Source organism: Daldinia childiae (genome assembly GCF_008694065.1).
Source record: "Daldinia childiae strain JS-1345 chromosome Unknown Scaffold2, whole genome shotgun sequence".
NCBI classification, from domain to species: Eukaryota; Fungi; Ascomycota; class Sordariomycetes; order Xylariales; family Hypoxylaceae; genus Daldinia; species Daldinia childiae.
Window position 1 is genome coordinate 2,869,597 of NW_022984643.1, and position 27,331 is coordinate 2,896,927.

Consider the following 27,331-nt stretch of genomic DNA (forward strand, 5'->3'; position numbering starts at 1 on the left):
TGCAAATAATATATTATATTGAAGGGTTCAATAACATCCATTTATAGGTATTTTTGTACTTTAGGTACGGATCCGTATAGTACCTGAGTACATGGTTAAAGTATAGGTGGGTGTGACATCATCACCTAAGCACCATACAACGCAGTCACATGTTGAATTATGGCTGTCGGCCAATTATAGTCCCCCCTGTTCTATATAATCAAGTGCACCGCTCGTAATCTGTAAAACCTTCCGGATCTTTTCGAACATCTCCAAATTCCGCAGATGAAGGTCACATAATACTCCAAGGTCCACGTATGCGATTCTACAGTGCTTAACAGAGGAATGTGAGTCTAGAACCTTCCGGAACCTACCTATCATACAAACAATTGCTTACGAATTGATTAAGATGATTCAGATGCCGGGTGCTGACAAGCGGCATGGTAACAACAGGACTTACATTACAGAGTTTACACTTTAGATACCAGACTCTAGCCTTTTTTTCTACCACGTAGCACCACTGCCGGCCTTAACCTTGCTCTACCCCGGCTGTCCTGCATATTTAATCTTTGCGCTAGATGTGTTTCCGCTAGCCGGTTAGACCATGTACGTTCTAACCCTGCTAACCCTGCTAACCTAAATAGAGTAGAAGATGGTGGTTTGTGCTTGATTCAAAACATGTAGTTAGTCCATTATGAAGAGATATATATACCTTCACATTGGACAATACATGCATGCATGTACATATGCATGTTATGACATGGAAAACTAGGGTATCCCGTCTTTTTCTCTGTCTAACTACCTAAGGGATAAAAAAGCAATCTTTGATACATAGAAAAAAAATTTGAAGCCAGTCTGTTATCGGTCTTGGCACTTTCTCTATCCTCACCCCTAAAGTACGAGTTGTCAGCCAATGTAAGCCCCCTTTTATATTCACAATTAAGACGTGAGAAAAAAAAGTAAAGTGGAAGCACGGGAAGCAGCATACATAATAGAGTCAGGCTGAGTGCCAAGATGCGTTATCAAGATTTGACGTTCTTAACTAGATCCACTTAGTTACATACTGTACCTAAACAATTCAATTCGTGATTCAGCGGAAGTCATCGCCTCATTCGTTTTCCTCCGTCACTACCTTCTACATTACCTAGGTAGATTTTCGATAATATACGAGTGGACGTACCCGGGTCCAAGGTGGATAAGATTTCTTTGATCCTCCGCCATCTCCAACTTCAACATTAAACAACCACCACCTAAAACAAGACTTCGTCTAGAACAACAACATCTCAATATCCCTTCGCGCATTACCAATCACTCGAGACTATGACAGGTGATCTGAAGCAAGTAAGTCGAATGATTTTCCTTAAAGTTACCACAGTCAATACCTACAAACTTTTAAATTTTCAATTTCGTCTGGTCGTGTTTCCACCCTTGCATCATACACATCAGTCCATTGCCGAATATTTTATTTTATTGTTCCCTTTTTGTTGTTGTCTTAGCCCCCCTTTGTGTAGAAGTTTGTACCAAGCTATTGCAAGTTATTACTTACTTATTCAGACTTGGTACTTCTTCACTTTCTAACTCCCTCTCTTTTTAACATCTCATCTCACCTTCCACCAACCTGTTTTATTTCAATGGACATCGTTCTCGACCGTACAATGTCTGGTCTGACCCACATAATTCCTCAACGCCTTCCGGCATATCACTTTAGTTAACCTCGTTATATAGTATCGGAACGAGCAATAACCATTATGTTTGGCACCCGCGATCTCATCAACGACCTCACAGGCCAGGTCTTCGACTCGGTGGCTTTATAACATCGGCTTTCCCTGTTGCTTTAAGCATCGAAAAGCAAGTCTCACTTTTAGGTGTATAGCACTCTAATCTAGTCATCATGGCGAGAGCTCGTCAGCGTTTCTTGGATATTGTCCAGGCACTTCGTCCGTCCTTCTTGTCTAGGAATCCACACTTTAACTTTATTACGGTCCATTGTAAGTCCTATTCATCTAATAAAGTAACAAGATATTGAGCTAATATTTTCTAGATTTCTGGATTATCGGATTGACTATCATTGGATCCATCTTGATTTATGCATCTGCTCGAGGTCAATTGGCATATATTGATGCTCTCTTTTTTGCTAGCGGTGCAAACACTCAAGCAGGTCTGAATACTCTTGATGCCAACTTGCTCAACACTTTTCAGCAGCTGGTGATTTACTTCCTCTCTATGATGTCTAATCCAATTAGCATTCACTCCTCTGTTGTCTTCTTGCGTCTCTATTGGTTCGAGAAGAGATTCCAGCATATTGCAACAGAAGCCCGGACGCGACGAGTTTCTATGGCCAAATCACGGTCAAAGGCGAAAACAAATCCTGTAGATTTGGAGAAGGGCGTCAATGGCCGGAATATTACCGTGATGCACAATACCGCCAAGGCATCTCGAATAACTAACGACGGCATTGTACTAGAAAATTACACCATCGAGGGGGCTACAAAACATGAGCCGTTCGCGAATGGGTTTCGTGCTAGGGACGAATCTGATCCTACAGATCAGGACCAATCCTTTCAGCGGCCTCCTACACAAATCAAATTTTCAGACCAGGTCAAGAGGAGTGATGATTCGGATGACGAGGAAGTCCCACTACCTCCTAAGCGGACCGATGCGGAACATATCGCCATTGTGGAACGACAGCGCAAAATAGATAAGAGTGCGCTTAGAATTCCCGGGCCGCGTGACGCCGATAGAGGTGCGCTACCAGAAGAAGTAGATGAAGAAGGGCCTGAAGGTCCTGGTCTTTCGGGCCGTAGACGAAGAGAATCAAGTGTCGAAGGTCCCCTCCGACCAACGTCGCCCTTGCATCCCGCAGCTCGTGCAGATCGCCAACCAACGATTACCATTGAAGAGCCAATAAAACCACACAGAGAAGAGCACGATTTTCCGGAGGAGATAGCAGAGGATGTTGAGGCAGCTGCTCACACGATTGGTGCTTTGAAACCCCGGATGCCTAGGAAAGATGGGGAAAAATTACATCATACTGAGACTACTGCGTCGACTTCTCGGATCAACCCTCTGCACCGCATCAAGTCCGTCCTAACACAGGGTAAGGATGAGGATCCTATGCCATATCTGAGTTGGCAACCGACCCTAGGTCGAAATTCTGCCTTCCTGGGACTCTCGGAAGAGCAGAGAGAGGAGTTAGGTGGCATCGAATATCGATCTCTAAAAACGCTTGCCCTTGTCCTCACGATCTACTTCTTTGGTTACACCATCTTCGGCATAATCACTTTAGTTCCATGGATAGTTCACAACAATGACTACTATGGCAAGATCATTGACGAAGCCGGCCAGAGCAGGGTATGGTGGGGCTTCTTCACGGCAAACTCAGCGTTCATGGATCTTGGCTTGACGCTTACTCCCGACAGCATGAACTCGTTTAACACGGCCATCTTTCCGCTCCTCGTAATGTCATTCTTGATTATACTCGGAAACACTGGATTCCCTATCATGCTTCGTTTCATGATCTGGCTATTTTCTCTCTTTGTACCCCGCGGGTCTGGTCTCTGGGAGGAGTTGAGGTTTCTCTTAGACCACCCGCGACGATGTTTCACGCTCTTGTTTCCGTCAAATGCTAATTGGTGGCTATTCTTTATCTTGGTCGCTCTTAACGGAGTGGACTTGATTTTGTTCATAATCCTCGATGTAAGTATCCAATAGTAGACCTCCAGCGCTGCCCGTTACTAATGTTTAATTAGCTACATGGTGAAGCGGTCACCGGACTGCCACTAAATATCCGCTTCCTTGATGGATGGTTCCAAGCCACAGCTACTAGAACCGCAGGATTCTCCTGTGTGAATCTGGCCGCTCTTCACCCAGCCGTCCAAACGTCATACCTCATCATGATGTATATTTCCGTCTTCCCCGTCGCTATCTCGATTCGTAGGACGAACGTTTACGAGGAGAAGTCTCTTGGAGTTTACAGTACAGGTTATGACGACGACGACACTGGACAGAGCAGCATATCATATGTTGGAACCCATTTACGGCGCCAGCTCTCTTTTGACTTGTGGTACATATTCGTCGGTTATTTTATTCTCACTATCACCGAAGGCCCAAAGCTTATGGCTGGAGATTTCTCTATGTTTGCTGTACTCTTCGAGATTGTGAGCGCATATGGCACGGTTGGACTCAGCTTGGGATACACGGGTATCAACGCCTCACTGTGTTCTCAGTTCACTGTCCTTGGCAAACTCGTCGTTATCGCTATGCAGATTCGTGGCCGCCATCGTGGTTTACCCTACGGACTTGACCGAGCCGTCCTTCTACCCAGTGAGCATCTCAACCGTAAGGAGGCCGAAGAAGCTGAAGTAAGGCTACAACGTCGTCATTCCGCAATGTCCATTGGGCAGCACTCCCACCACCGGCCTGCAAGTCCGACGCGAGGCCGTAGCCGCAGCGCAGATAGGAGAAACATTATCACGGGTCTTTTACACCCCGGTCCGACTTACCCGGCTCGACATTCAATGGGGAAATCGGATGGCCCGATTGGATTTGACGCGATGGATACATTAAGGAAGCATATCACGGATCCAGGGAAGGGCGAAAACGGTGATACGAACGAACCGATTCCGAGACGTAGAAAGAGAGCTGATACACAGCCAACCTTTGATCATTAGGGGAGGAAAGGTACGGCGGGATGGGGAGAGTCCCCGGTGTCAAAAGGGCCTATGGGTGATGAACCAGTACGAGCGTCTTCGCAACCGATACCAATCCGCAATAACGATATAGAGCAGGCTGGAATCTTGCCGGTATTTCGCAATCCTTGGTGGCAGCGAGGCACGAGAGTAAACTGGTACCTTGGGAGTACAGGATGACTTAGATACTCGCCTTATTTTCCCAATATCGGCCGAATACAGAAACCAACGAGGCAAACTAGACTAGAACAAGTATTTGCACAGATGACGATAGAGACGGAGGCTCAGGCCTAGAATAGAAACGTTATTAGATACTAGATGGAGGCAATATTGATTTCTCTTGGTTGGCGTTTGTCTCAGACACGGCGTTTGGATTACATGAACTCTCAAGAAGGTTCATAGGAGCCATGGTATCCTAGGGAGGAAGCATCTGCTGTCTTTTTTTTTTCCTATCTGCTAGGAGAAGGAATCAGTGTTCCCTTCACATATTTATTTGAGTCGGAGCATGTAACTTAGTGTACAAATCAGAACTTATATGTGAGATGATTTCTTTATACAGTCGTCTCTTAATAAATAAATATCAGATCAGAAAATAGTACCATTCGTGAAAATTGTGGGATGATTTGTAATAGAGGTAGTATGTTCTTGATTGTATTTAATTATGAGAGACTTGAAAGGTCAGGTATAGGTGTCTAAGTGATTTTTAAGTATGTTGAAACGTAAACTTTGAATGATGATAGGTATGTAATATTTATATGTTGGACGTCTACCGAATAGCTACGTATTTTTGTACACGCAGATTCTAATACAACTCTCAATTCCTTGTACTTTCTTGCCCTGCCCTTCCAGTAGTTCAAGACCGATATCAAGTGAAAAGCGAGTTGCTATATTTCTCTTGCTTTTATCCTCTGCCATAAATCTACCTCTACAGCCTCTCTCCCTCAACGTAGGTACGCACCCACCTATCCTACCGCTTCGCACCAGCCGCGCTAGCACTCTTCCCCTTACCCCGCCCCTTGGTCGTAAACACATTCCTCGTGCGCCGCCAGGCAGCAACCAGGTGATCGACATTGCCCATGTCGTGCTTAGGCTTGCGCATGTAGGTGAGCCTGGCGCGGCGGGCGCGCTTGGGACGGCGCCAGACGATCTCGATGCCGGTGATGTTGGGGGAGTAGATCTTGAACCAGAGCTCGACGGGCACCTTGCTCAGGTGGTTGCGCAGCAGGATGGCGGTGTCGACGCCCGCGCGTCGGATCGACAGACACACGCCCGCGAAGGGCTCCCCGCCCCCGCGCCGCGTCGTCACTTGCAGCACGTCGCCCGGCTTCGCCGCGTCAGGGTTCGTCTTGGAGAATAGCGCTCGGCGCGCCCCCGTGTGGTCTAGACGGCGGATTTGCTGCGCGTGGTACGAGTCTAGCGGCGCGGGGTGCGATTTACGGGCTGAGGGTACCCGTGGGTAGACTGCGAAGGCGGTGCGGATGGGTTTGTGGGGGAGGTTGGATTTTCGGACGTCTAGAGGAAGGAGAGAGAGATTGGTTAGTTGGTTAAATTGGTTGTGCTTTGGTTGAGAGTTTGGTGGGAAGAGGACGGAGGAAAGACGTACGAAGCGTGGGTTTTACGGCGGCCGAAGGAGGAGGAGGAGGTGGTGGTGGTAGTGTAGAAGCAGAGGCTGTGGGAGTTGTTTCGGTAGCCATTGCGCGGAATAGTTGTGGCATCTGCTGTTGCCGTTGCTGGCGGGTACGTCGTAGGACGGCCTTCCAGCTGCACAGCGGCCGCCGCGCAGATTGGGTGATCATTGTTGTCGTATGGAGGCTCTCTACACCGGACTTTTTTCCTCTACGGATTGGAAGAGGGCCTCGTTTGAAAGCTGCAAGACGCATGGAACTTGAAAGTTGTGGGTCCCGTCTTGAAGATCCCGACGGGTGCTTATCGATAATCGGGTGGAGGAAAATTATTGCGGCGTCGGTGTCTTGGCACGCAGCAAGCTGCCGGCGGCCGGGCATTGGAAATTTTTAGTTAGGTCCATTGGAATAAGTTTATCTAAGCTCCGAAGCTCAACCGCGGGGGGACTTTTGATAGTTAATAATATGCGGAACGAAAAATTACAACAATAACATAACAAAGTGAGAATTGAATGTGGTAGTTATAGTTAGTGGTTAAGAAGTAAGGTTGGAGATATGTCGAGACATTCGACGCTGAGCACATTGTGCGCGAGCAATGCAGCTTGGGAATCTACTACGAGGAGGATAACCGGATCTACACGGCGGACCTTCTCGTCTTCCTCTCAACGAAATGGTACTTATATTCCTCTTTCTTTATTCTCTCCTCTCTATACGAAATATATTTATATATATATATAAGAACCAAATATATCTAACCTTTCCTAGCCGGTATCGCACACTTCACACAAACCTCCTCCTCCGAGCTCGACGAACTCCTCAGCACGATCCGGCACAAGATCATCCTCCCGGCATACCTACCGACGGATCAGCGCAAGAAGATTTTCTCGCCAAAATACGAGAAGAAGCTCCAATCGGACCCCATCATCATCGAGATCGACGGCGAGGTTCTGAAATTCCGATACCAGAACCCCTTCAAAGACATCCCGCAGACGCGGCGCTCCGTCCTCAACGCCATCGCCCTCTTCGACACCCCCGACGACTTCGCCAACCTGCGCCCTCTAGTCGAGGGTGTTGCGTATGCGCATCGCCACTTCGACCAGGGCTTCTACTGCAAGCTAGTGCGCGTGCTCGGCGCCAAGGGCCGCGTCTTCGAAGTCATCGAACTGGCGCGCGGGGTGGCGCGGACGGGGTTCCGTCTCGATTCGAGCGAGAAGGTCAACGAGGTCATGCATTTCGTCGTGATGAAGGCTGTCAACGCGAGCGAAAACCCAGTGGGAGAGACGGCGCAGGCTCTACGATGGGCCGAGGTAGTGCTGGAGCTGCTGCAGCTGGAGGCGCATCAGCCGAAGCGTCTGAAGACCGACCCGGTGGTCGAGGGAGAACTGCCGCTACACAGGGACCCCATGGTCCTCCTTGCGCCGCTCCATCTCGCCGCGGCGCTGGTGTCGAAGCAAGGCGACGAGGTCAGCGAAGCTGTAGTCGACAAGCTGGTCAAGCACGCGCGGGACGTGGTTAGACTATGGCCTGAAGGCAAGAAGCTCTCCGAGGTGCAGCCGCAGGCACTATACGAAGAATACGACAAGATGGGGTATCTAAAGGAACCAAACAAGTTCCTCGTCATAACCGCGCCTCTACTACGGGGTCTCGATATAGCCGTCGAGGTCCTCGAAAGCGGTAACGCGGAGCTCGCAGCGCAGCTCCGATCCCGTAGGGACGTTCTCGCTGCTGAGGTTCAAGAAGCGCGCGCGGGTGCGGGCGAGAAGAGGGGGGAGGCGGTGTATCGGAAATTATACGATAATGCTGCGTGAAAAGAATAGAAGAAGAAAAAATAAATAAATCAAAAGAATTAGCCTGGCTTTGTACAGAAGTTATTGTAGATTCAGAATTGATCAGATCAGATCAAATGTGTATAATACTACTACCACCACCGCCACTGCTGCCGCAATTGTACTTGTACATATATACAACCTGATCAATACCAAGTAGCCCTTATTCGATCAAACATCTCGCTTATATATGCATGCATGCATTCATTCATTCATCTCTAAAACGCCGCTTCCCCTATATGTACCTATTTTTTTTTTTTCCTTTTCCTCTGCTCTTCTCCTCCAACCCCTTTCTAGCCATATACATCTAGGTTAAGTACCTACCTAGGCAACCTACGGCAGCACGATATACTTCTCCAAATGCTTTGGTATCGCGCCCAGGAGCTTCTTGCTCTCGAGCCACTTCCTAGAGAACAAGCGATCGGCATAGCGATAGGCGCCATCGCACAGCATGGTGACGACGGTATGTCCCGGGCCGAGCAGCTCGGCGACCTCCTTGGCGGCAACGACGTTCAGCGCGCTGCTGGCGCCCAAGTACAGGCCCTCGTCGTCCAGGGCGCTGTACACCATGGCGACGCTCTTCTCGTCCGCGATGTGCACGCTGCCGTCTAGCAGCGCCACGTCCGGCGCTAGGTTGTCCGTGATGCGCCCCTGTCCGATCCCCTCCGTGATGCTGCTCCCCGTCCGCTCCACGAGCTTGCCCCCGGACTGGATGTACGAGTGCAGCACGCTGCCCGGCGGGTCCGCTAGGTACGCCTTCACGCGGCCGCCCGAGACGTCCTTCAGGTAGCGCGTGACGCCCGCAAGCGTGCCCGCGGTCCCCGTAGCACACGTAAACGCGTCGATCTTGCCGGCCGTCTGCGCCCAGATCTCAGGGCCGGTCGTCTCTATATGCGCGCGGCGGTTGGCGGTGTTGTCGAACTGGTTCGTCCAGACGGCGTTGTCCAAGCGCTCGGCGTGGCGGCGGGCCTGGTGGTTGTAGTTGTCGGGGTTGTCGAAGGCGACGGCGGGGACGGGGTAGACCTCTGCGCCGAGGAGGCGGAGCAGGTCGATCTTGCCCTGGGACTGCGTGTTGGGCATGTAGATGACGAGCTTGTAGCCGCGGGAGCGGCACACGTGCGCCAGGCCGATGCCCGTGTTGCCCGCCGTGCCCTCCACCACCGTGCCCCCGGGCTTTAGTAGGCCGCGCTCCTCCGCGTCCAAGACTACGTATAGCGCCGCGCGGTCCTTGACCGAGCCACCCGGGTTCATGAATTCCGCCTTTCCGAGCACTTCGCAGCCCGTCTGTTCCGAGAGCTTGTTCATGCGGATGAGCGGCGTGTTACCGATTGCTGCAAGGAGGGGGGAACACGGGTTCCGTTAGCTTGGTTTACATTTTACATATACACATACATATTACATATATATATGCACCATCCCGAAGTTTGCTTGCGCGGCTAGACGGGAAGAGGAGAGATCCGTACCACCAGTTAATCCCTTTGCGATACCTTGAGCCTTCGAAACCGCGATTGTGTACGGACTCGGAGACTTCGCGGCAGCCGGTGCGACGGCCGCGGCTCTACGCGCCGTGGTCGTTATTGTTCGCACGCCGTGTCGGAACATTGTATTTAATTTAGGTTACTTTTACTACCTTTATGTTTTCCTCTTCGTCGCTAAAAAAAAAAGATTTTAAGACACGTCTGAAAACTAGCGGCGAACAGTAAAAAATAAGGTAGGAAATTAATAAAGATCGGAAACTCCAATTCGAAGGACCCTGCAGTCCTACAAATTATTTTTGGAGGGGCAATTGTAGCGGTTCGGGTACCAGCTAGCCGGTTCCTAGGTAATCACGTCATCCCGGTTCCCGCTGTCGGGTTAGCCCATGTGTCTATGGGAGAGGGAGGTATGCATGTACGTATTAGCTAACCCCTATCCCATACCCCCTAACAACTATACAATTTTATAAAAAGTTCACAACGACTAATCAAAAACCAAAAAAAAAACATCAAAAACACAAATTTATCATAATTTGAATTACTCATTTCATAATATTTATGAATACCAACTAACTAGTTTGAGACCGTACTAAATTCAATAATATTACGTATCAAGGTATCTTGCCCCATGGTATATGTCCATGCATATCATATAGATAAATGCAAATAAATTGTCCATCCAAGATGCAGCATCAACATCGTTATCGTAACTGTCATGGTCATCGCTACTCAATAATCCGTACGTATGGTGAGGGAAATAATCCCTCGGCGCCCATGTAGCTCCCGAATAGCCACTCGCCGTTCACGTCTTCTACCTCTCTCACTTCCGCTCCTTTGGGGAATAATAGCTCGTCTGTAACGCCGTCCTGCGGGTACCAAGACCACTTCGCAACCGCCCTTGAACCTGCACCTCCGGAGGGAGGGAACAACTCCGTGCCTAATGCGGGTGCTGTCGCTGCCACATCTACAGCTACAAGTCTCTCAAGCTTTGATCCGTTCGAACCTTTCCAACTCCATTTTTGCATACGCGCGCCTCTAGGCTGGTATTGCTCGTCGTCCGGGACACCAGTTCCCTCGTAAGGCTCCGTGCGTAAACTCCTTCCCCCAACGATATCTCGTGATATGCAACGCCTTAGTCCAAGAGAGCCCTCCATGAATCCAAGAATAGCCATCCTGTGACCTTCTAAACAGCGTCTCCACCCCGTGTGACCGTTTTCGTCCGATATGCGTTTGTCGTGGACCAAGCCGGTATAACATTCTTCGCATATATCGTAGTCACCCGGTTGCCCATCCGTTAAGTCCTTGCTAGTACACTCAAAGCAATGATATCTCTGATCGGCAGGTGGAATATGCCCATGGCAAACCTCACATGTCGTCGTAAAGGTAAGCGACTTAAAACTTCCAAGGCTCACGGCGTTAGGGCCCGATGAGAATGTCGCACCTCGTGGACGTTTAGGTAGCCGCGGACTAACCGGCGGAGTAGTAGAGCCTGTCTCTGGTGCAACATAGGCCAATGGAAGAAGAGGGTGCGTGCAACACTTATCCGTATTTACGCAGTTGTTGCAGAAACCCCAGTCGCCTTCGTTACAAGATTCGCAGCGCCAGAAGCACTCATTAGCCAGGGATAGGCATCTTACGCAGAACATACCGCTTTCTAAACGATTAGCCGGGTCATCCGTAGTAAGCGTTCTTCGTCCGTCCGCTCCGCCTGGCGTATACTTAGGTTGCTTGTATCGACATGAGGTCAACATATGCGGCGGCTCGAGCCCCTCGTTCCCGTCTGCTACAACTCTTTGCCAATTCTTAAATGCTGCATATCCAAAACCAAACCAATGCTCACACCCTTTCCCAGAACGATAACAACTCAAACAGATATTCCACGTTCCGTTGGCGCATCTTGAACAGTTATAGTGAAGTTCATATTCGATATGCTGCCGTTTGCATCGCGCACACGTGATTGATGGTTCTTGGTAAAATTGAGATCTCGTTCGTTGATGATGTGTTTGATGTGAGGGCGATGGTATGAGTCCAAGGCTAGGTAATGGGGATTGCGGAGCTACGAGACTTGAAGGCCGTCGTGCACGTTTTGGGTGTTCCATGCTAGAATCATCAGAATGAGGTTCCGGTGAGGGCGTCCGTGGGATCTGAGCAGCAGATGTTCGTGCGCTAAAAGAGAGATCTCTAGGTCGAGAGCTTTCTCCCGCCGGTGGCTGTCCGACCGCATTTGTGATAGGCATACTAGAGCTCCTCGATTCGGAGACAGAAGGACGTCGTGCCGATGGGTCAGTACTCTGCGGCCTTAAAGTTAGATCTGTCTGTGATCTTGCTGCTGGACTTGTCTCTGCTGTTCTTGGCCGTGCGGGATCTGTTGCGCTTCTGGCGTCGCTGGAAGTCCTCCGCCGCCGCCTTCTTTCTGGATCTGCACGAACCTCTAGATGGGTTGACGTAACAGGGGGTCGACTGCGATCGTCTACTTGGCCTTGGCTCGTAGCTGGTCTACTATGCGCTGAACTTGATCTTGGTCGGCTGCTAGGTCGGGATGTGTCTGCCGGAGGTGGCCGCAAAGAAGATTGCAGAGGCTCAGGTCTAGGAGATGTGATGACCGGGTCGCTTCTCCTAGGTTGTTGAGTACGAATTCGATCCCTCTGCCTCCGTCGGTATGCTTCGGTGATCTTTCGGCTTAGTTCGTCATTCTGGGCCAGGTCGATGTTATCTAAATCCAATCCATCTAAAAGGCCTTCTTCCTGGATTTGCCGCGCAAACTCTTCTATTTCCCTCTCTATATCACGGAAGTCCACATCAGACGAACTAATCAGGGATCTTATCGACGCTTGATGCTCAACCTGTCTCCTCCTAGTCCTCGATGAATCACGGGAACGGTGCTGTGATTCACTACGATAGCGGCGCCGTTCATCCGAGGGTAAATCAGGTTGTAACATGCCATTCGAGTCATGCCGACGCCTGTGTCCCTCTTCTCGCAGGGGTCTATCACGCGCATCTCGATGCCGTGTCTCGCGACTATTGTCCCATTCGGATCTACTCCTCCCATCTTCGGACCGGCTATGGCCATGATATCGCCTAGTCCTAGATCCCTCCGCAGATCCAACACCAGCATCTTGCAAGCTCATCTGGCGTGCCTGCTCCAGCATCTGCCTTTCCATCTCCTCTATCCGCCTCTCCTCGAGCGATTTCTGCGGTATTCGTATTTGCGGTAAGACATTATCCCCAGGCTTATACTTCTTGCGCATTTCCTCTTTTTCGTCGTCCGGCTTAGCTTTGTCCGGATTCGCGGCCAGGAACATGTCGAGCAAAGTAGTAACGGTAGCATTGTGACGGGTATCCCGAACTTGAGCGCGACAAGACGGGCAGGTGAATTTTAGGGAGCCAGGCGACGGAGGATTTGGTGAATTTTCTGCCGTTGTTTTTTGCCATGAAAACCAGTCTTTTAGACAGGAGCCGCAAAAGGTGTGCAGACAGTCGAGGAGGGTTAAGGGTTGGTAGAGGATGTCCGTACAGATCTGATAACCGTTTAGTATCCCTTGAATTCCCTTGAATTCCAGCTTCCACCACTTGAAATAAGATGCAAACTTACCGAACAGGTCAACTCCTTCTCCAAATCGACACCAGGCCTTGAAGAGGTCATCGCGTCTTTGTCAACTTTATTACTAGGAAATATTGAAAGTCCCAAGTTTTCTTTATACAAGGGCGGTTAACGCGAGAGTTGATGGTGGTGGGGGACACCTGAAATGCCCCTGTACCGCCGAGTCCAAGTACTTCGTATCGAGTCCCGCGCCACCATTAGAATCAAACTGCATGGCTAGTAGCTTCGCATCCGATACATCTGACCGCAGGGCTCATTGACCTTACAAAGAAACGGTAACTGAGGAGAACGTTTAGAATTATGTCAGAGCTATAGTTAGCTTTCTCTCATTTACATACATATACGATTGTCTGCGCCACTAAGTCAGCAGTGAAGACATATATGTATATGTAAGAAATAGAGTTGAAGATTTAAAAGATGGAGAAAGATATTAGGTACATTGCATTGTAGATCATTGATTTAATGCAATATATACAGAACAAGTTAGACTGCATAATTTTATTAATACCACGTTTATTCTCCGTATAAATCATACCTAGAGTTTCTTGTGACACCTCAAAAGCATGTTGTAGTTAGCCCAATGACATAACTTGGAGTGATCACAAGCTGCAAAGCTAAAACATGGAATTTATCCGGATGAACCTTGATAATCACACATGATCCTTTAGAAACTTTGTTGTATTTTCTTTACTTGAGCTTGAGATTAGTCTTAAGAGCAACCATTATTAGTCTTTACGAGTCTATACTCTAAGTATGTACTAAGAGTATATGGGCTATCATGGACATATCAAGTAGTATACTTATCCTCTATAATTGCTTACACTGTAAGAGTGACACTCAAGTCCTATGATATCGTGATAAATATTACTATATATAAAAACTACTATTTGCAAGAATGGCCAATACACTTACAATTTCAACCTATATCTTCTCCGAAGGTTTAATCATTTTTAAAGTCTGGGTTGGAGCATCTTATGAATAACCCTCCCTGTTAGCTTCTCATGTAAATTCTACTGTGGTAAATGATAAGCAAGACTAAATGTTTATCCTTATGTTGACTTGGCTTGTACAAAGATCAATCTATATAGAAGAATACCTGAGATAGAAGGGAATTGGCAAGTTTCCGAGTAGGTGGTTTATATATTGTGTGAAGTCTCAAGGTGCGCTTTTGAAATAACAACTCAAGAGCTACATAACATGTACTCACAGCAGCTTGACTTATGCACTCCGTTTCACGATCTGTTTTCTGCGCATAACTACCTGTATAAATACGGCTGCGCTAATGAGGCCTAGATCCAAGTCCCCGGTCAGCCCTATCCGACAACCCAAACCCATGTATCGACCCCGCCATCTGAGTCTGAGCGTAGCCGTGGCTATTCCGTAGACGGTCTCGGCCCGCATAGACATGTCCATGTACTTGCATAGGTACATTGTATACAATATATTAATACGAACGCCTACGTATATCCTATATATTGAGATATGTGTATATTAACATTTATTCTTAATTCTACGGGGAGAAAACGGGTTTCTTTCAAAGACGCAATACGAGGTATTCGGAATCTTGGATTCTGATGAGCAAGCAGTCATACAAGGTATCATGGATAAATTCTACGTCTCCCAAATCTGAGACGGGGACGGATGTAATTAAGTGCTTCATACATTTCCCCCATACCGTCATACCGTGTCATAAATACGATATCCACTACTCGTGCTTCCATTCTGGCTTCTTCTTCTCCGCAAAAGCCTTCATGCCAATCTTCTGGTCCTGACTGCCAAAGAGCGAGTGGAACACGCGCCTCTCGTACTCAACGCCGTCCCGCAGCGGTAGGTCCTGGCTCTTGTTAACTGCCTCCTTGGCCGCGATAACCGCTACCTTGGAGTAACTCGCGATGGTCTCGGCCGTCTTCAGCGCGCCCTCCATCAGCGCCTCGTAGCTGGGGAAAGCCCTGGCAGCGAGCCCCCATTGTGCCGCGTTAACTCCCGAAATCGAGTTGCCTGTTAGGATTGCCTCCATGGCGCGTGATTTGCCGATGGCCCGCGTCAGCCGCTGGCTCCCACCGGCGCCCGGGATAGTGCCCAGCTTGATCTCAGGCTGGCCGAAGTTGGCCGTCTCCGTACAGTATAAGATGTCGCACATCATGGCAAGCTCACATCCACCGCCAAGGGCGTGTCCGGACACGGCTGCAATTATGGGCTTCTTTACTTGCGTCGTGAGTTGGGACCATGACTCGATAAAACTCTTGGTGTACGCCTCGGAGAATGTAAGAGGTGCCATCTCCTTAATATCCGCACCGGCGGCGAAGGCCTTTTCAGACCCTGTCAGAATAATAGCTGAGATATTATCCGACGAGTTGAACTCCCCTAGAGCCTGATTGAGCTCGTTGATGAGAGGTGTAGATAAGGCATTGAGGGCCTTGGGTCTATTTAGGGTGACTGGTTGAGGTGTCCGGGTTAATCAACAGCCATAATGGAAAATGTCATCTTCTCACCTTGGCCAACACCCGGCTTAGGCTCCGATACTAGTAAATACTCATAAGACATATTTGCCGTGGTGGAGAACTGGCGGACTGTCCTAGGGAGTGTATAGGGTTGGATCCGTGAAGCTAATGGCCTCAAAGTTCGGAATGTGTTCATGGTTTGGAAGCTAATGAATCGTAACTACTCTGATCCTTTCAATGGAATTGCACGGGTCCAATTGAATAGAGTGAGTTGGTAATTGATTGATTGATTGATTTATAATGCGTGTAATTCACAACGTAGTAAATAAGAGATCATTCACGTCTCAAATAAGATAATGTTGAGTTTATGTGAAGCTCAAGCTTAAACAATCAAAGTACAGTTTCTCTTACGTATGAGCTCATGAAGCCGAAGCTGGCCGAGGATATTGAGCCGTACCTAGCTGAATAAGCAAAACCCCGCTACAAAGTACTAGAATATCCCGAGGTCTTGTATCAAGTTATGTGCAACTAAAGGGGAAATTAAAGGCCTGCCCGTGCATCATTGCATCACACGTAACCTAGCAGCTTGCTAGCTTGCCCAGACACCAATTAAAACAGACCCAATTATAGTTTGGTGGCTGTGTATGTGGCTTCTAAAGTTTTAATTAGCTGGCCAGATTGTTGGCTTCCCTGGCGTCGCAAGCAAGCGAAAAGTCGCGACGTGCAAATTGCTACCTACATACATCTAAGACAATCAATCTTCTATACTCATTCCGGCCTCACCAATTTCTCTTCACCATCGCACTTACCTTATTAAAACTATTTTACGGGATATTCAACTCGAATTTAACATAATCCAAATTATTCCCGTTCGGAGAAAATAATAATCGCATTATCGCATCATCCATCATGGAGAGCGTCGAGTCCGATCAGACCCCTTTCGCAGCCGTTACGGCCCAGACTTCTAAGCTCCAGAGGGTATGTGTTTGCGCCGATAACCATAAACTAGTAGAAGCTTTTCTAACAGTGCATAGCAATATCAAGCCCTATTAGATCGATCAACGCCATTTGTCCTGCAACGATGGATTGGCACAGGTGCATTTCTAGGCATCTTCTTTCTTCGTATCGTCTTCGCACAAGGCTGGTACATCGGTAAGGAAGACTTTCTATAGCGATAAGCACCTAGACATAGCTAATTATTTCCAGTGGCATATGCTCTCGGTATTTACCTTCTTAATCTTTTCTTGGCTTTCCTCCAGCCCAAGTTCGACCCTTCCAACGAGCTCCTAGACAATGAGATGGAAGATGGATCAGCTGGTGGCCTGCCCACAAAGCAGGACGAGGAATTCCGACCATTCATTCGACGACTGCCCGAGTTTAAGTTCTGGCATGAGGCCACCCGTGCTGTGACTATCGCTTTCACGTGCAGTTGGTTCGAGATCTTCGATGTTCCCGTCTTCTGGCCTGTGTTGGTTATGTATTGGATCATCCTCTTCGTCCTTACTAGTAAGTTACAATGGTTATTAACATGTGGATGAATCAGAGTTGCTAACTTTGCCTCCAGTGCGCAAGCAAATCCAGCATATGATTAAGTACCGATATGTTCCATTCTCATTCGGCAAGGCGAAGTACGGTAAGACCAGTACTTCATAAGCATACCTTTGTTTACGAGGATAATTTGATCATGCCGGGATTAATCAGGGCAGCACTGGGAAAGGCTACTGGAAGGGTCTAGACTAAAAGTGTAGACAGTTTCGGTACATTTTAATGAAGTCTACCTTTATCGAGGTGGTGTACGCTAGGGTTTGACTTGTACAAATTACGACACAGGCTTTTTGTATCGAGGCATACAGGAGCTGGGGTTCTGAGGTACGGAGTAATGTTGTGAGCGTCCAAATTAATGCCGGTTGGCCTTAGGAGGCAGAACGAGGAATGAGGATAGCATGGAAGCGGACCCGGCGCAGGTTTGACTCTTCCGGATCATCATTATTAGACATTGTACTGAAGAAGAATAATAATCATCCTTAAAAGTGAGTTGGGGCATCTGTGGTATTAACCGTGGTATTAAAAAAACATTTATAAAATTGTGATGCTTGGTCCATTAGTTAAGTAACCTTTCTCTATTGATTATCATGTTATCATGTTATCATGTTGAGGACGTAGACAGTACAAGAGGCAGGTTTGCGATAACGATAAAGATAAAGCTCGGGCAGCAGTTCCAAATTACAGCTGACAACATTTTTTTGCGACTGATAAACTTTGGGGAAGTATCCACCTCATCGCGACGCGCAGAACATTAAACATTAACCTTAGGTTAGATAACTTTAACTTGCGATCACGACGTTCAATTTAACATCTTACTTCTCTCAATTATACCTTGTCCAGATATCTTATTAAGCACAGCTTTAGATACTGTGATTTTTAAAGGTTATCATTGAAGACTTTATTCCCATCGCCGATTCTTTGTTTCCAATCTCTGTTTTATCTATCCTTAAGCCATCATCAAGATGGCTTCCTCGTCGCGCAGCGGTGAGCACCGCTCTGTTCACCAGGATTTTATCGCAAGAATCCGATTCTCTAATGCGCTACCACCTCCTCCCAATCCGCCAAAGCTTCTCGATATACCTAACACTGGCCTCGCAAGCGGCCAATACACAACCCCCGGTTTCGCCTCGAGGCTAGCCAGGGAGCAGCCACTGAATATCGAAGCTGATGCAGAACTGGGCATGCCATTGGACCTGATTGGAATGCCAGGCATATTTGATGGCGATGAAAGCTGTATGCAAAACTATAGAGCTGCGATAGTTTCGTCACTAACTAGATACAGCTATCCAAGCTCCTACTCAACCACCACAAATCCATCCCCACGATCGAGCTCTTCTCAGAGGCCCCGGTAGCTTAGGTCATCCCAAGCTTGCCGAAGCCAACGTATCATTCCTCCGACGTACTGAGTATATCTCTTCTGTCACCACCAAGCGTCATGATGGTGGAGCTTTACGCAGCAACAACCCAGCTCCTAAGCGCCCCTTGAAGCGACCCTCTCCCGAACGAGATGTTGACTCTCCAGCACACATCAAAAAGAAGATAGATCAGGGCTTTGCCATAGCAGCTGCGAACCTGAAGGATAAGAGCAGGGTCAAACATCCTTCGAAGAGGAACCTTAAGCTGGTTGATGCCTACCCCTTAGTTCCCGATCTCGAGGCCTTCCCAGACTCTGGTGCCTATGTCACATTCAAGTTCACCCATAATCCTCTCCCCGCGACCCGTGTATACGACAAGCGTCTCCTCAACGGAATCCTCAAGCCTATTAGTAAGACCGAAGCTGAGGAGGCTGCTTTCGCGATGGCCATGCAGGCCCACGAGCGGGATCCACAGCACGTCCCCAAGCCACAGAACTTGATGGACTACGATTTCTTCCTTAATGATAACTTGGACGCATCTGAGCGATTCCGGCAGAAGTTTGACATCGAGAACCCGGACCACGACGATGACAGTCTCTACACGCACAAAAGCAACGGTAAACCCAACTTCTTATTCCCACGTGTACGAACGTATGAAACGGCGCAGGAACTCGAGCTCAACAATCAAACCAAGTATGATGAGGAGGTGGTGCTGGCATTTAACGATGATGAGGCGATCGACCAGAAGGCAGCATTTTACTACCCGGTCATGCAACGCAGCGTTATTAAACCCCAACGCAACAAGAACATCGCCCGCACGATAGGACTCGTACCGGCGGACTTGAACATTGAGGAACGCAACGTAGACCAACTAGACGTCGTAGTCGAGGATCCCAGCGACGACATCAGGGCGTGGATGAGCTTGTATAGAGATCACCCGTACGGCAGAGAAGATGAAGGAGAAGGTGAGGAAGGAGAGGGCGGGCAGAGCGGACATGGAGATGCGGAGCACAGGGAATCCAACGGCCGATCCACACAGCAGGTGGAAGACGAGGACGAGGACCAGGATGCTGAGGGTGAAGAAGATTAGTGGCAGGAATGGCTTTTTTTGGCAATGTGGTCTCATACTAAAAGGTTTCATGCCGTTTGATTAGATCAGGCTTTGTCTTGGAGACATAAGAAACACCTACTTCGTCCCGATAAGAATGCGGTATTTGCTATAAATTAGGGAAGCATCCCGAATAATCAGGGGAAGAGTCATCATTTACGTTGGTATCGAACTCTTCTTTTTTAGCCTGCTATTAGCTGTGTAATAAAAAGCGGATATTTCACCACAAGATGTGCCAACTGGAATCCTAGAAAATGGATCATAAAGAGCTAGATAAAGGAGTTGAGTGTAAGCTTAGTGTGCCAATATACCATTCAATCTCCGGTAGTCGAATTTAAGGGTTACTTACGTAGAGTTAAGTAATGGCTCTAAGAATGCTAAAAGCGAGTTTTTCTTCAGGTCTATTATTAAGATACCGAATGTATGGCTGGCTTCTCTTGGGCTAGTAGCGCATTACTCTTGACGTATTTAAGAGATGGTCGTATAAACCTAAAATTAACGATAGGTTTATTCTTGCTAAGAGACGAGCCTAATACATGGCATCGTACGGTATGCATCAAGAGAAGCAAGTCGGAACTCGAGTACTTAACGCTATTGTCGAAGGGGATTTGAAGCAATAACAGATAATCAAGCAATTTGTCATATCTAGTATGTCACCTTATCTTAAACCACCAACTAACCTACCATCTATACCGGGCTATAACATCTGATGAGGACTTCGAATCCTCTACGAATAGCTTCCTTATCTAAGTATACTTATTTTGACAAGTAAAATGTACAAACCCAGCCCTGATTAACCCCGAAACCCGGCAGTTTCTACAATTAACTACCTATGAGAGCGACTTAGATTAAAAAAAGGGGGAAGGTATATTCTATAGCTTGCTTTATATTTATGTATATATAAGCCAAAGTCTTATCAAACTACATACCCGTAATATAATACATGAATCACGAGAATAGAGCTGCTATATGTGGACATAACCGCCTATAAAGCGAAAAGAATATACATAGCGTCCCTAATCCGGCAGGAGAAGCAACACCAGTCCCAACCAAACCAACCAACCAACCAGTCCAAAGACCGGAGTTCCACCAAAAGCCCGGAGGCCCGACTTTATTTACCTACCTACCTCCGCTTCGTCACCAGCCTATCACGCCATCCCATCCTTCTCCACCGCAACCCTCCCCTCCTCCGCTCCTCGGGGGAAGGGAAGGGGAGGGGGGAAACCCGAGAACTCGGGTCGAACACACGTGACTACGGCTCTCATGCGACGCACGATGTCGTGCATGAGTTTCGAGCTTTATGTCGCTGGCGGCGGCATGGGGGCCCGGTCATGTGGTATGAGTTCGTACGTAGATAGGTTAGGTACCTAAGGTAAAAAATATATATAGGTAGCTGCATGAATAAAAAAAAAAGGGGGGGTGCGGTCCCGGGAGTCTGGTTCGAGCGGGTCGGGGTACAGGACGGGGGCGTGTTGCTGGCCTATCGTTGATTTTTTTTGGCTTTTTGGAGAGGACTGCGAGTCTAGACATCTGCGGCCTTGTTGGAGACCTTAATGGGGTTGGTAGTATTTGCTTGGGCAGCTTTGCTTCTGGGGGAGGCGTGTGTGTGTGTGTGGATGGGTTGGATAAGTTGGGTATTAAGTCTGGGTATGTTAGCTTATAAAAGTGCAGTTTAAATGTTTATATAACTATAGGAGCATAGAGACATAATGCTGTATATATTGCGTAATTTATCATATACGCCTAGCATCTTGAATTTCTACAAAGTTACTGAGTTTATGTATGGGTTTGGCTCTGTTTCGAATGCTGCTTAATGCTAGCGTAAGAAACTACTGTCTTGATGTAGAGTCTGTGAAAGTACTTATACACATACCTAAGAAGATACATATCGCGTTATATATCATCCCGTACGATATACTTAGTAAGATACCTCATATACTCGACATACAATGCATACGAGGAACTCTAAAGACTTGTATGAACTTTTACGTCAGGACGGTAAAAATAGCTCAATATGTTATAGTTATGTAGCAAGACCTCACATTATCGAAGCATCTTTCATACGTATTCAGAGACTACAATTTGAATAAACCGATGATTAGACGTAGAATTCTAAGCATATCTAGGTAAGCATTCTTCAAGAGACGAAAAACATTGCCACATTATTAGTAAATAATGCCAACGTCTTCCAAACATCAACACTAACGAAAACCAAGACGACATCATGTTTAACGATATTTTTATCAACATTTAACTAAATATATACAGCGCAGCCGAAGCGAAGCATATTACATTCACATGAAACTAAAAAACGAACACCCAGAGCTCTCCATTTTACTCTATTGGGTCTTATCTAAGGGGTATCGCGCAGTAAACTTGAACGTCTTAAGACCGTCCACGAGACCGGTAGCTACCGTCTCGAGGTCGGCATCGGCGTAGACGCCCTCCGCCTTAGGGTCCAGGCCGCCTGCTGCAAGAGAGTCACTCGGCGAGCTGCTACCAAAGTAGGCAACGGGCTTGCCGAATAGGTACGCAGTGTTGGCGATTTGAAGAGGGCGTAGAGGGGGATATAGCGGACTCAGATTTCCGGCTGTTAGAGCGAATAGGCCAGCAGCATCAGCACCGGATGTAACAACTACGGCGTCGAAGTCCGTTGCGTCGGCAGCCGAGTACGTCTTATCAACGCCCTCAGCTAGGCTCTCGGCTACAATAGTCACAGTCAGGTTATCATTGCTTAGGCGCTGTTTTAGGCTCTTAGCCTGGTCGAGCGCATTTGTGCCGTTCGCCTTCGTTGTGCTGGCCAAGATACCAACCTTAAGCGTGGCAACAGTAGGTAGCGTGCTGTTGACAATACTAATGTTGATCGTCGTATTATCGTGGTAGTATGTATCATCAGGGGCAGGGGCCTCTACGCCGAGAGCAGTAGCAACACGGACTGCGATATCGTTGCTTATTCTGTTAAGCTGCAGGAGGACGTTATTCTTCACATCGGCTGATTGTAGGTGGCTGGCCTCAAAGCGGATAGCGTTAATGAGGAACTGCTGCTCGACGGGGAGAAGTGAGTTGTAGAAGAGTCGCGGCTGCGACCAATGGTCATCAAAAGTAGACGATAGGCCGCGCACGAGTTTGCCGCTAGTGCTCCGAGAGGGTGCATTGAAATATCCGCGTCCCTTCGTCTGGTCTGCCTGTTGGGGGAATCCACCGTTCAGCGAGTTAGGAGAGTCTTTGCAACGGACATTAGTTGAAGGATCTAAGTGAATAGATGGAGTGAAGAGAACTTACAAGCATGAATGTTCTTGTGAATCAAGTTCTGGCCTGCGCCATCACGGTTGTTGTTGTGGATGGGGACAACTGGTCGGTTGATAGGAAGCTGCTCAAAGTTGGGACCTCCGTGTCGGTTCAACTGAGTGTCTAAGTAGGAAAATATGCGGCCTTGCAATAAGGGATCCTCGGTGAAGTCTACTCCTCGTACAATGTGCCCAGGTTGGAACTACGATTTACGTTAGTAGCTAGATATAAATAATAGAGCATGTAATAGCTCTAGAATTGGCACAGGCGAGATCAGAAAACCTACCATGATTTGCTCTGTCTCAGCGAAGTAATTCGTCGGGTTTGTATGCAGCTTCATGATGCCAAGCTTCTGGAGAGGGGCATACTCTTCAGGGAGGATCTTAGTGGGATCTAATAAGTCGAAGCCGAAGGCAAGGGCCTTGTCCTCGTCGACTAGCTGGACAGCAAGTTCCCACTCGGGACCGTTACCGGCAGCGATAGCCTCGAACAGATCTTGCCGGTGAGCATCTGCGTTCTTGCCGGCCAAGATCTGAGCCTCTTCCCAATACAAGCTAGCCTTCCCCTGCTTCGTCTTCCAATGCCACTTCACGAACTGAGATTTGCCATCATCAGTCACGAGACGGAACGTGTGGACACCAAAGCCATCCTATATAAGTCAGTATGAAATCTAATCGGCATATCCATTATAGACTGACCATATGTCTAAAGCTGCGTGGGATACCGAACCCAGCCATAGCCCAGAAGAGTGTGTGGAGCGTACTCGGCTGCTGAGAAAAGAAATCCCAAGCCGAGTCATGAGCCGTGGCAGCTTGAGGTATCTCACTATCAGGGCTTGGCTTCACGGAGTGGATTAAATCCGGGAACCTAATAGCATCTTGGATGAAAAACACCGGGATGTTGTTTCCTACGATGTCTTGGAAATATTAGTTTAAAATTAGTAGAGCTAAGCGATTGGGTCCGCATACCGAAGTTACCCTCATCGGTGTAGCTGAGTCTCATATTAGCGTGCTTTCAAATGATGATAAGGTGGCAATTCTTACAATCTCGTTGCAAAACCGTGGACATCGCGCGCTGTGTCGGCACTTCCACGCGATCCAGCTACGGTTGAGAATCTTACGAAAACTGGAGTTTCTTTTCCGGGTTGGCTTAGGAACGAGGCAGCTGTTATATTGCTCCAGTCGCCATAACTTGTGAACGTGCCGTGAGCTCCAGCGCCTCTTGCATGAACTTGACAAGGTTAGTCTAAATATGATGTATGAATCTAGTAAAACATACCAGCTCGTTCAGGAACCTATCGACTTATTAGTATAAATCTATGGTATGTATTATACATATATTATACGACGGTGATCTCGAACTCTCGTGGTTCTAAGGACTTAATATGGGAAATGACATATGACTTACCCGCTCATGATCGAAATGTGTGATCTTTTGACGAAAGATGAAATCTTCTAATAGGGATGGCCCCCTATCACCAGCCCTAAGACTGTCTTGCTCCTGAATCTGCCCACCTACGTCATCGGTGAAGAAGCCGTTGCTGTCATCAATAGTGGCAGCGAGTAACGGGTCCTCAGTAGGTGCTTCTGCTCGACCGCGAAGAGCACCCGGGTCAGCAAAGGGGCAACCAGCCGCTGAGACAAGTCCGAGAAGCCCAAGGAGGGCAGCGGGGGTGGATACACGGCCCATCTTTCCTTATGTTGGATTATCCTAGTCCCTTCAAACGTATACCTGAGTGGAACTCGACCAAGGATAGGGCGAAGGCTTGAAGGTGGAAAACAAAGACAGTTTCTCATGGAGGGAGGAGGGAGGGGGGGTACACGCGGTGTTTATAACAAACAAGAGAAACAAGGGTCGAACTTACATAACCTACCAAGACACAGACTCAACCTCATTTGGCCGGTTTGCTTGAGGCTCTAATCAGGTTTCAGGCATTACAAACATTCTAGCCCACCTACATTGTCACTTTCATTGTCTATCTTAGTACCTATTCCATTTCTTTCACCTACCATCTGCGGGCTAGGGCAATCTCCACAAAAATGACCGCTAATTAGGGGTTGCTGCCAGTAAGGTTGAAGATGATTGTAAAGTCGAATCGGATATAGTTAATATGCCCGGACCCCATGCTTTGAGGTGTGACGAGATGAGAGGGCCAAAAGGTACATATGATAGGTATGTATATCTTATACTCGGAGGTAGATGCCAAGAACAGAAACACTCATTCGATGGTACGTAAAACCCGAAGGTAAGTGAAGTAGTTCAGGGAAGTTCAACGGTGCCACAGGGGCGGGAATCATAGGCGCTTGCAACAGAATGTAAGCTGGTTGACAAACAGTTATCTCGTGCGTGACAGGCCAGAGGCGCCACTTGGCGTTGGTGTGATATATCATGGGATAGCTTTATCCCGCCGACAAAGTTTGGCTGGCGCCATTCCTGTTTATCATGTGCGCGTGTGCTTAACAAAGGTCTTGGAGTCTCGCAAGATTTATACCAGTCAAAGAGCGCTATTGAATATGATGACATAGTACTAGACTTCATTGGAAGGTTTCCACTAAAAGTAAAGCGCCCAGTAGTAATATCCAGATTCCTCGTACTAACGGTTGATAGTCGAATAGAGATCGGCAGTAAGAAGTAAAGACTACTGTTAAACAGACCTAAACTTGAGGTGAAGGATATTGATTCCTTACTCCTACTCGAATTCCTATCCGCAAGAGAAAGACACCTGCCAAATTTGAAATTTATCGTAACAGGAGCGGTATATTATCGTTGTATCAAGCAGTCGTCTGCAAACTTAATCACAACTGTCAGGTACAAGAAATTTTGCATGGACGTGATCCGGGTGTGGGGGTCTTTGAGAGATGATGCATGCAACCCGCCTACCATCAATGGTTTACAAAGCTAAAAAAAGAAAACGAAGACTGGAGCCAAGACATAATCGTCTTGGCCGAACTCGACCGAACCCAATCAACGAGCTCAATTGGTTTAACAACAAGCTGTGTGACCAAACAGAGAGCTGGAGAATAGGTATGGCAACGTTATTGTGTTGCACCGATATATGAAAATCATACGAAACGGATAGAGATACGGAGTGTAGTTTAGTAATGTCATCAGGTAGCCCCAATTTGATATTTAGATGGGGCTCCTATCTGAGAACGGCCATACTACTATGAGGTAGCTATGCATGGTGGTATTGAAGTGGCGGTTTTATGTGTTACAATTCGGGAAAATTACAGACTGTTAGTCCGTTACCTGCCTGTAGGTCCTGTAGGTCCTGTATGTCCTGTAGGTATGGATTGATGGTTTTCCAAGGGTCAAGGAAGTTAAATCTACCTCATAAAGCTCCCGGGTATGGTCGCAGCGAAGAAGGCCAAGATCCTTGCAAGCATGGTGAAAAGCCGGCACTTGCATGAAATTAAAATGGAGACCTAGAGGTAAGACCAACAGACCAATGCCGTTCGAGGCAACTCCGGGCGGTCCACGGTAATGCAGTGCCGCCGCTTGAAGGAGTACTCCTTGAGGTAATGATTCTCACGTGTTTAACTCACTAGATAACTAGCAATGGATTAGCACTAGAAAATGAGCGGGAGAAAGTAACCCGAGAAGGTTAAGCAGATTGACCTATTTATCTCTTTATTGGAGACATTTGAAGGGTAGACCGAATTGTGGCCTTAGATGACGCAAAAAAGGCCGGATCTTAGATCTTGGCTACTCCCGGTGGGACATAGTTGCTATATAATTGCAGTGATTATGAAAGCTCGGCTCGCTCGGTATGCTTGGCATAATCTGTTTCCATCCCACAACAGTGACGGTGAACACAGAATGTTGTATGTATGTGGTAAACGACTGAGTATTGATGAGCTGATTGCCAAGATCGGATTTCCATCACGTGCATGCGCGTCTAACACATTTATCTTTGTGATAAGTGACTTTGTGCATTGAGGAAGTTCAAAGGCATGCTGCATTATGGATTGTGGAAAAGGAAATTTTATGGAACATTTGGAATATTATTACTAGTTAAAGCATATCTTGTGTAAATCCTATCTATTTTGATTACATAATATACCTAACCTAATATACTTTGCCTATAGAAAAAGGAAGGGCCGTACCTAATTGAATATGTTAACCTGGGAGGTAGGTCCGGATAGGTCCGAACAGTACCTAATGTAGGTCCGGACTCTTAGCGCTTACCCCAGGGACCGGTCTATTTTTTAGGAGTATTTCTACGGCGCAGCCTCACCCAAAACTAACATCACCGATAACCCCGAATTACCTCTATCCCAACTCCAAGTCAATGACTTTTACATTTACGCTAGGACTAGTCTAGTATCTTAATTCCTAAATTCCCCGCAACATACCAAATGTTACCGTCACCGATGACAGTTCTTAACTTTAAGTTTGCAAGA

At 47.6% G+C, this 27,331-nt stretch overlaps 9 protein-coding genes across 9 annotated transcripts; 4 read left to right on the forward strand and 5 right to left on the reverse strand.

Moving 5' to 3' along the window:
* Window positions 1–1,870: 1,870 nt before the first annotated feature.
* Window positions 1,871–4,649, forward strand: GL218_01692 (Low-affinity potassium transport protein; the record flags this gene model as incomplete). The annotated part of the gene is made up of 3 exons (XM_033578171.1): window positions 1,871–1,967; window positions 2,021–3,675; window positions 3,729–4,649. 3 exons carry the CDS (start codon window positions 1,871–1,873, stop codon window positions 4,647–4,649), a joined length of 2,673 nt encoding a protein of 890 aa, XP_033438837.1.
* A 985-nt stretch (window positions 4,650–5,634) lies between these two features.
* GL218_01693 (54S ribosomal protein subunit img1, mitochondrial) lies at window positions 5,635–6,463 on the reverse strand (the record flags this gene model as incomplete). The annotated part of the gene is made up of 2 exons (XM_033578172.1): window positions 5,635–6,179; window positions 6,271–6,463. The coding sequence occupies 2 exons, from the start codon at window positions 6,461–6,463 to the stop codon at window positions 5,635–5,637; spliced, it is 738 nt and encodes a 245-aa protein (XP_033438838.1).
* A 381-nt stretch (window positions 6,464–6,844) lies between these two features.
* GL218_01694 (uncharacterized protein) lies at window positions 6,845–8,097 on the forward strand (the record flags this gene model as incomplete). Its single annotated transcript, XM_033578173.1, has 2 exons — window positions 6,845–6,962; window positions 7,055–8,097. The coding sequence occupies 2 exons, from the start codon at window positions 6,845–6,847 to the stop codon at window positions 8,095–8,097; spliced, it is 1,161 nt and encodes a 386-aa protein (XP_033438835.1).
* A 351-nt stretch (window positions 8,098–8,448) lies between these two features.
* GL218_01695 (Cysteine synthase) lies at window positions 8,449–9,717 on the reverse strand (the record flags this gene model as incomplete). Its single annotated transcript, XM_033578174.1, has 2 exons — window positions 8,449–9,446; window positions 9,579–9,717. The coding sequence occupies 2 exons, from the start codon at window positions 9,715–9,717 to the stop codon at window positions 8,449–8,451; spliced, it is 1,137 nt and encodes a 378-aa protein (XP_033438836.1).
* A 598-nt stretch (window positions 9,718–10,315) lies between these two features.
* On the reverse strand, window positions 10,316–13,233 carry GL218_01696 (uncharacterized protein; the record flags this gene model as incomplete). The annotated part of the gene is made up of 2 exons (XM_033578175.1): window positions 10,316–13,108; window positions 13,183–13,233. The coding sequence occupies 2 exons, from the start codon at window positions 13,231–13,233 to the stop codon at window positions 10,316–10,318; spliced, it is 2,844 nt and encodes a 947-aa protein (XP_033438833.1).
* Window positions 13,234–14,896: 1,663 nt separating this feature from the next.
* On the reverse strand, window positions 14,897–15,828 carry GL218_01697 (putative enoyl-CoA hydratase, mitochondrial; the record flags this gene model as incomplete). The annotated part of the gene is made up of 2 exons (XM_033578176.1): window positions 14,897–15,627; window positions 15,684–15,828. 2 exons carry the CDS (start codon window positions 15,826–15,828, stop codon window positions 14,897–14,899), a joined length of 876 nt encoding a protein of 291 aa, XP_033438834.1.
* Window positions 15,829–16,541: 713 nt separating this feature from the next.
* Window positions 16,542–17,285, forward strand: GL218_01698 (Protein RER1; the record flags this gene model as incomplete). Its single annotated transcript, XM_033578177.1, has 4 exons — window positions 16,542–16,610; window positions 16,667–16,784; window positions 16,839–17,138; window positions 17,197–17,285. 4 exons carry the CDS (start codon window positions 16,542–16,544, stop codon window positions 17,283–17,285), a joined length of 576 nt encoding a protein of 191 aa, XP_033438841.1.
* An 854-nt stretch (window positions 17,286–18,139) lies between these two features.
* GL218_01699 (RNA polymerase II-associated protein 1 like protein) lies at window positions 18,140–19,622 on the forward strand (the record flags this gene model as incomplete). The annotated part of the gene is made up of 2 exons (XM_033578178.1): window positions 18,140–18,410; window positions 18,460–19,622. The coding sequence occupies 2 exons, from the start codon at window positions 18,140–18,142 to the stop codon at window positions 19,620–19,622; spliced, it is 1,434 nt and encodes a 477-aa protein (XP_033438842.1).
* A 2,357-nt stretch (window positions 19,623–21,979) lies between these two features.
* On the reverse strand, window positions 21,980–24,617 carry GL218_01700 (Catalase-3; the record flags this gene model as incomplete). Its single annotated transcript, XM_033578179.1, has 8 exons — window positions 21,980–22,863; window positions 22,923–23,130; window positions 23,215–23,577; window positions 23,627–23,844; window positions 23,897–23,919; window positions 23,972–24,158; window positions 24,207–24,222; window positions 24,336–24,617. 8 exons carry the CDS (start codon window positions 24,615–24,617, stop codon window positions 21,980–21,982), a joined length of 2,181 nt encoding a protein of 726 aa, XP_033439100.1.
* Window positions 24,618–27,331: the final 2,714 nt, after the last annotated feature.